Below are 8,037 nucleotides of genomic sequence, written 5' to 3' on the forward strand. Positions count from 1 at the left end.
GGACAACATGGCCAGTCCAGGGGAGTTGATGGCGTAGGAGCATCGCTTAAATGCTGGTGGTCTTTGCTTCTTCCATCACGCTGACATTTGTCTGCCTGTCTTCCCAAGAGATTTGCAGGATTTTTCTGAGACAACACTGATGGAAACGCTCCAGGAGTTGAGTGTGACGTCTGTAGACCATCCATGTTTCACAGGCGTAGAGCAGGGTTGGGAGGACAATGGCTTTGTAAACAAGCACCTTGGTATCTCTACGGATGTCCCAATCATCAAACACTCTCTGCTTCATTCGGAAAAATGCTGCACTCGCAGAGCTCAAGTGGTGTTGTATTTCAGTGTCAATGTTGACTTTTGTGGAGAAGGGTTGGGAGGACAATGGCTTTGTAAACAAGCACCTTGGTATCTCTACGGATGTCCCGATCATCAAACACTCTTTACTTCATTCGGAAAAATGCTGCACTCACAGAGCTCAAGTGGTGTTGTATTTCAGTGTCAATGTTGACTTTTGTGGAGAAGGGTTGGGAGGACAATGGCTTTGTAAACAAGCACCTTGGTATCTCTACGGATGTCCCGATCATCAAACACTCTCTGCTTCATTTTGAAAAATGCTGCACTTGCAGAGCTCAGGCGGTGTTGTATTTCAGTGTCAATGTTGACTTTTTTGGAGAGGTGGCTGCCAACGTTTTCTAATGTTACACCGTTAAGCTGTATTCCTGGCTTTGCAGAGGGATTGGCTGGTGCCTGTTGGAAGAGCACTTTGGTTTTCTCGATGTTCAATGAGAGGCCGAGCTTCTCGTATGCTTCTGCAAAGGTGTTTAGAGTGGCTTGTAGGTCTTCTTCTGAATGCGCACAGACTACGTTGTCATCGGCATATTGGAGTTCTATAATAGATGGCCCACAGGTTGGGAACCACTGATCTAAATGAAGGGAAATTTTTTTGCAATGGATATGTTCTTGACAGAAAATTTTCTGTTTTTTAAAGTATTTTATTTATCATTTTAAATATACGTTAAAAAAAGGTGGACCAATATATGAAAATTGAAAAGAGTAGAAAAAAATAGAAAAGAAAAAAAATAGTAAAAAAGGAAAAAGTAAAACAAGCATGAAAAGGGAGAGAAAAAAAACCCGACCAAAAATATTATTTCCTTCCAAGTCCTCTGCATCACGAGGTATTATCTGTTAACCAAAATATATTCCGGCTAAACTACGTTACACCTTCTTATTTCTTATCATACATCACACAAGTTCAATTTCCTTTCCTTTCAAGTACTGTCTCAACTTATTCCAATCTGTTTTCCTTCTTGGTGCAGTACTCTGGGATATTGTTTGTGTCAATGTATCCATATTTTTGATATCTATTAGTCTTAACATCCATTGTTCTAAAGAGGGAATTTCTGGGGTTTTCCATAACTTGGCTATGCAAATTCTGGCTGCTGTTATCATGTAAGTAAAAAGCCTCTCCGTGTTTTGCTCCGTTATTCCTAAGAGGAAGTATTCTGGATTTAATTCAAACTTATTTTGGAGTATTTTCTCCATTTCCTTATGAATTTTCTGCCAGAACCCTTTTACCTTCTTACATTTCCACCACATGTGCATAAAATCACCTATGTGTTCCTCACATTTCCAGCATTTTCCATCTTCTTTACCCTTGTTAAATTTCACCAGCCTTTCCGGAGTGATGTACCACCTATAAAAAAATCTTATACCAGTTTTCCTTTAGTTCTGTTGAGTACGTAAATTTTAATTTTCTTTTCCAGATCCTTTCCCAATCTTCTATGGCTATCGTGTGGCCTACTCCCTTGCCCATGTAATCATAACCTCCTTAATTTTTCAAAATGCGGAAAAATCTGGCTGGCTTGTGTTCCTTGAGGTATGAAGACACCTTTGATGTTCAAGAATCAAAACACGAAAGAGTGTCCTTCACCTCTGTGGCCGCAGCTACATTGTGGAATTAGTGCCGTTCCATACCAGTTCAACTGTCATGGCTGAATATTATGGAATCAGAGCAAACGTATCCTCATTTTGCCCCGTGTCCCTTTGTCATATCCGTTTCTATAATCTTTTAATTCTCCACCATGGTAGGCAAGTATCATTACAAGGCTTAGATAACGTAATGGCCATCTAAGAAGGAAGCAATCTTGCTAAAAGTAGGCATTGCTGAAGGAGTAAAACTGCAATTCCCAGAATTCCATAGCATGCAGCCATGCGAGATAAAGTGGTGTCATATTGCATTAATTCTTGTAGTGTGGATGCACCCCTAGGCTCAAGATTAATAATGAAAACAGCACTAACCCATCTCAGTTGTTCCACCAAAGGATGAGTAGAAACCAGAATGGACAATATATATATCTTCCTGGAAGCCACTGGATACTTGCCTTCAAATTAAGACATTTTCATTAAAAGCTGTGATGTCAAAAGGCAATTTCAGGGATGAGTGGTTAGAGCAGAGTAGATCTTTTAATACTAGGTTTCATTATCCCTTGAAGTGCTTCATTTCCGGAACCTGACTGATAAGAACTATATAAAAGAGCTGGTGTTCTTTTCTTCCTCATCTACTTGATCCTTGGTCCATTTGATCCCTTTTGGTAAGTCTGATAAGATCAGGATTTACTCCTGTTGTTAATAAATTCCTACATTTCAGTAGTTTCACTGGTTTCATGGAAATATTTTTTTGGCAGTATGACTGGGAAGACTCCTATTCTCCTTAGTCACCTGGGATGGTTTTAAGAAGGTTATGTGACAGTTTCAAAAGCCTTCCATGGAATAGCTGGTTTTGTAATGAAAATACAAAAAGAGTGTAGAAGCTTTGTGAGTTCTTTAAGATGAATGTAGATAAATAGAATAAATTTGTAGATGTTTTGAAGGAGAAGGAACTTGAAAACGGTAGGTGGAAAGAATTGTCAATAAAGATATGTAGAACATATCTCAACCTGTGGGTCTTCAGGCTTTTTTGTCCTTCAACTTCCAGAAATCCCAGCCAGTTTACCAGCTAGTAGGATTTCTAGGAGTTGAAGGCCAAAACATCATGTTGAGAACCACTGATGGAGAAGGTCTTTTCCTCTGAGAAATGGCTGCTAGTCTTATCAAATTTCTTTTGAGTCTCCATCAAACTCCAAAAAGATGTTGGGAATTTTGGAACCTGCCAGTTCATTTCAGTTATACCTTACTAGATGTTTTGAAACTCTTATTTGGAAGATCTTGGAAAAACCTAAGTTGATGAGAAGCTCAAGGGGACCACAAGAATTTGGGCGGATCTAAGGATGTTAAGTGAGGAGGATCTCAATAGATTCAGAAGATCCTGAACGAATCTCAGAAGGTTAGGAGGAACATGTCATCTTTCTGTCACTAAGATCATTCCTGGAACTTTTGGTTATTTCTGTTTATCCTTGTGTGTTTCTTGGACACACAACATGTCACGTTTCCTATCTTGGCACAGTTCATAAAGCAACTGTTCTTTGGCAGCTGACATGTCTTCAATGTTGATTGAGATTGTTGTCATAGTTGATCCTGAAAAGTTCTGGAGGTGTACTGTGATCCGCCCAGAGTCCCCTTGGTGAGATAGGGCAGAATATAAATAAAGTGTTGTTGTTATAATTATAAATTATTATTATTATTTTATTGTGTGACACAGCAAACAAGATAGACATGCTGGATTTCGTTTCACAAAATCACCAGTCGAACACTTCCCAAGTGTCTAGGACTGTGTGAATTATTATTATTATTATTATTATTATTATTATTATTATTATTATTATTATTATTTTATTGTATGACACAGCAAACAAGATAGATATGCTGGATTTCGTATCACAAAATCACAAGTCGAACACTTCCTAAGTGTCTAGGACTGTGTGATGTATTTTCGGATGATACGTGCAGATCCCAGTAAGGTGGCCTTTTGCAGTTGGCAGATCGTAATTTTGTCAATGTCTATTGTTTCCAAATGCCGGCTGAGATCTTTTGGCACGGCACCCAATGTGCCCATCACCACTGGAACCACCCGCACTGGTTTCTGCCAGAGTCTTTGAAGTTCAATCTTGAGGTCCTGATAGCGGCTGAGTTTTTCCTGTTGTTTTTCGTCAATGCGACTGTCACCTGGGATGGCGACATCAATGATCCAGATCTTTTTCTTTTCCACAACTGTGATGTCTGGTGTGTTGTGTTCCAGAACTTTGTGAGTCTGGATTCGGAAGTCCCACAGTATTTTTGCGTGCTCATTTTCCAATACTTTTGCAGGTTTGTGATCCCACCAGTTCTTTGCTGCTGGGAGGTGGTACTTGAGGCATAAGTTCTAATGAATCATTTGGGCCACATAGTTGTGCCTCTGTTTGTAGTCTGTCTGTGTGATTTTCTTACAGCAGCTGAGGATATGATCCATGATTTCATCAGCTTCCTTGCACAGTTTGTATTTTGGGTCATCAGCTGATTTTTCGATCTTGGCCTTAATGGCCTTTGTTCTGATGTCTTGCTCTTCCTTCAGGGTCCCATTCGTGAGCCAGAGCCAGGTCTTCTCCTTATCAGCTTTTCCTTCAATTTTGTTAAGGAACTTTCCATGCAATGTTTTGTTGTGCCAGCTGTCAGCTCTAGTTTGTAGTGCGATTTTCTTGTACTGATTCTTTGTCTGCTGTGTTTTGAGGAGTTTCTGATTTTTGACTTCAATCAAAGCAGGTTCTTCACTTTGCTTGACATATTCTGCCAGGGCATGTTCTTCTTCTTTGACTGCTTGTTTTACTTGTAAGAGTCCTCTGCCCCCTGATCTTCTAGGCAGATATAGCCGGTCAATATCACTGCGAGGGTGCAGTGAATGATGAATGGTCATGAGTTTTCTTGTTTTTCTGTCCAAATAGTCCAGTTCAGCCTTTGTCCAGTTGATGATGATGATGATGATGATGATGATGATGATGATGATGATTGTGGACTAGGAGATGCCAAACCTTCCCTTATTCCATAGGATCTCTCATGGCTTATTCATGCATTGTTGGCTCCTCATATACATGTATCAACCTGCCCCTGATACTAAGAGTGACCTCCTTCTTTTCTTTCTCCTTCATCCCATAGACCAGTGACCACCCGCCTGCAAGATGTCTTATCAATGCAAGCAACGCTGCCTCCCGCCCCCCATATGGGTAAAAGGGAACTCCATCAAGTGCGCTGAAGTGTGCGCCCCAATCAGCAAATCCCCTTGCAAAAGCGTCTGCTCCTCAGACCCCTGCGGAAGCTCATGCACCACTGCGAAGGATTTGTGCGGCGCCCCATGCCAACCAGTGTGTTGCGACCCATGTGTGAAGGTTGAGAAGTGCCCGGATCCATGCTGTGCAAAGGCAGAGCCAGTGATATGCAAAAGCCCGTGCGTCAGTGTCTGTCCCGCGCCGTGCTCGCCGGAGCCGGTGAAATGCAAGAGCCCGTGCGCCAGTGTTTGTGACGCCACATGCGAGGAGGCGGCTTGCGGCTGCCAAGGCCAGTCTGGTGTCTGCCAACCCCAGTCGTGCTTCCCTTTCTGCGTAGCGCCTTGCCAGGGCCAGTCTTGCCTGCCTTTTTGCGGCAACCCTTGCCAGGGGCAATCTTACATCCCAGTCTATATCCCGGGCTGTGGCGTTGTTTTGGTGCCACAAAGCTGTTGCCTGAATCCATGCGCCAGCTCCTGCCCATGTTGCCAACCTCCCTGCTGTTGTCCGGTGCCTTCCTGTTGCAACCCATCCTGCTGTTCCCAGCCTGCTTCCTGTGCCAAATGCTCTTGCGGTTCTTGTCCCAAGAAACAGAGTTCCTAATGCTCCGGAAATCGTGATTTCGTATCGTCGCAGTTCGATGCGACTTTAATTCCCCTTTGACTGCCTTCTCCATCTGTTCCTGAGATTTGCAGCTTCACAAGAGGTTGTGCATTCCCTTCCAAGCACTCATATCCAGGGAACGTAACCGAGAATCTCAGCATCCCACCTCAAACTAGAAACGTCACAATTCCATCGGCTGGAGTGACGACAATCAGATGGATATAGAATTGCTATAACTGGTCAGTATAGATACAGTGTTCCCTCACTTATCGCTGGGGTTAGGTTCCAGGAAATCCACGAAGTAGGGACGCTATATTTATTTTAATATTTATACATTATTTTAGTAGTTATACACTATTTTGTCTTTATCAACCAATCGTGTGTTGATAAATCGCCTCCTTCTCCTCCCGTTGCCTCTTGGGCTTCTTTTCTCTCCCTTCCGCTTCTCCTTCCTCCCTTCCTTAGGCTGTAAATTGTAATTTTTTTAATGATTTATAATAGTCTTTTAGAGTTTATTGAAAGACGATGAAACAGCAAATCCGCGAAAAGTGAACCAAAATTACAAAATTGTAATTTTTTAAATGATTTATAATAATCTTTTAGAGTTTATTGAAAAACCATGAAACAGCGAATCCGCGCAAAGTGAACCGCAAAGTAGTGAGGGAACACTGTACACCTCGGCTTGAGTTGTAGAGAATGAAGAGGTGATAAGTCCACGTATAATCCACATATTCTTCTTTGCACTAATATATTCTCCTGCAGCATCTCTTTGCTTGCTTTCAGCCTTGGCCGTGCGATGTCTTCCTGTTTTTAAGGACTCACAAATAACATCCACACTACGAAGTTCTAGCGTTTTGACATGACTATAGATTTTAGGGATCCTGGAATCTGTAGTTTCATGAGATACTTAGGTTGGATCTACATTTTAGATGTCACCCATTCAATATTGATGTCTTGTAAGAGAATTGCAGACATTTCAAAGGAACCGAGCGAACTGGGATAGACAAGTGAGCCCAACGGGATTTCTACGATTGTGATATTCCGGCCACAAATTTCACTCCTTTTTCCCCCAATTTGATCTTGAAATCTCAATGCTTTCACTTCATTGCTACCTCTTGCTTTGTAATTTTGGAAGGGGCCACAATTTTCATCCAATACTCTAACATGTTGGTTGTCTATGGATATCCAGCATGGAAGAGAGAGAAACTATCAATGCAATTGCATGTTAAATGAATTAAATTCTCCAGCCTTTTAGCTCCCCTAAACGAATACAAATGACATTGCATGCCCGCCATTAAACTCCCACCTAGGACTCCTAAATTTAATATCTAAATGCTAATGGATGCCAATGGTAAAAGACAACGGGTCCTCAGATTATAAAATATTGGAATCAAACACTATTGACTATCGAACTGAAGATGGCCATGAAGCAAATATGCCAATTAATACAATAAAATACTATAATAACAGAAAATAACTAAAAATAATACAAGAAAATAATAAAATATAATAAACAAAAAGATAAGTTACAATAAAATTAATTTAAAAATACAAATAACGTCAAATAAAAATTCCACAACAATTTTTAACCAATACCACCACCACTTTGCCACAGCAACGCGTGGCCGGGCACAGCTGTCCCCATTGGGTTGCTTTTAATTACTCTGATTTTATCTGCTTGGATTTTAATGTATTTGTCCATGATTTTATTTTGTGTATTGTTGGAATGTTTTAAGTTTATGTTAAATATGTTGTTGAGTCCCTTCGGGGAGATCGGGTGGGATATAAAATAAAGTTTATTATTATTATTATTACAGCTAGTTCAAATACAAAGTAGATGTCAGGCAGGGCTGTAAAAACCCAAACTTTTACAGTTTTTAAAAAAACTGGTTTACTCATGAATTTTAATTGATTAACCAAATCCCCATGAGTGTCCATTGAAGTTTATCGACTGAGCCCGATTTCTAAATTATTTTGTACTATGGAACTACTCTTCATGATTCACTGAAAAAAGTTTCAACTCCCCCCCCCCCCCCCACACATTTTTTTTCTGGCTATGGCCTTGATGTCAGGTACAACTGTTAATAGAAATTTTGGGGCAAAATGATGGTATAGTAATACTACTACTACAATGACTAATTATTAGGCTTGTGCTTTTGGAGAAAACCTGGCCCTGTTTCGTGTCTCGGCTTTCGTTGGGGACCCCGAAATTGGGAGGGTAGATATTTGTTTTTGGTTTAGGGCCCCAATAATCAGACCCACCCACTGGCTC

The 8,037-nt window shown here is 40.8% G+C and overlaps 1 protein-coding gene across 2 annotated transcripts; it reads left to right on the plus strand.

Annotated features, from left to right (window-relative positions):
• Positions 1–2,546: 2,546 nt before the first annotated feature.
• LOC103280364 (keratin-associated protein 10-7-like) lies at positions 2,547–7,794 on the plus strand. 2 transcript variants are annotated; one of them, XM_016996787.2, is made up of 2 exons: positions 2,547–2,582; positions 5,056–7,794. In XM_016996787.2, exon 2 carries the CDS (start codon positions 5,079–5,081, stop codon positions 5,763–5,765), a length of 687 nt encoding a protein of 228 aa, XP_016852276.1. In that variant the 5' UTR covers positions 2,547–2,582; positions 5,056–5,078; the 3' UTR covers positions 5,766–7,794. The 2 variants fall into 2 exon arrangements, with proteins under 2 accessions (XP_016852276.1, NP_001306709.1); NM_001319780.1 differs by lacking the exon at positions 2,547–2,582 and having other exon boundaries at positions 5,056–5,850.
• The last annotated feature ends 243 nt before the right edge of the window (positions 7,795–8,037 follow it).

This window comes from Anolis carolinensis, unplaced genomic scaffold (assembly GCF_035594765.1).
Source record: "Anolis carolinensis isolate JA03-04 unplaced genomic scaffold, rAnoCar3.1.pri scaffold_14, whole genome shotgun sequence".
Taxonomy (NCBI): Eukaryota; Metazoa; Chordata; class Lepidosauria; order Squamata; family Dactyloidae; genus Anolis; species Anolis carolinensis.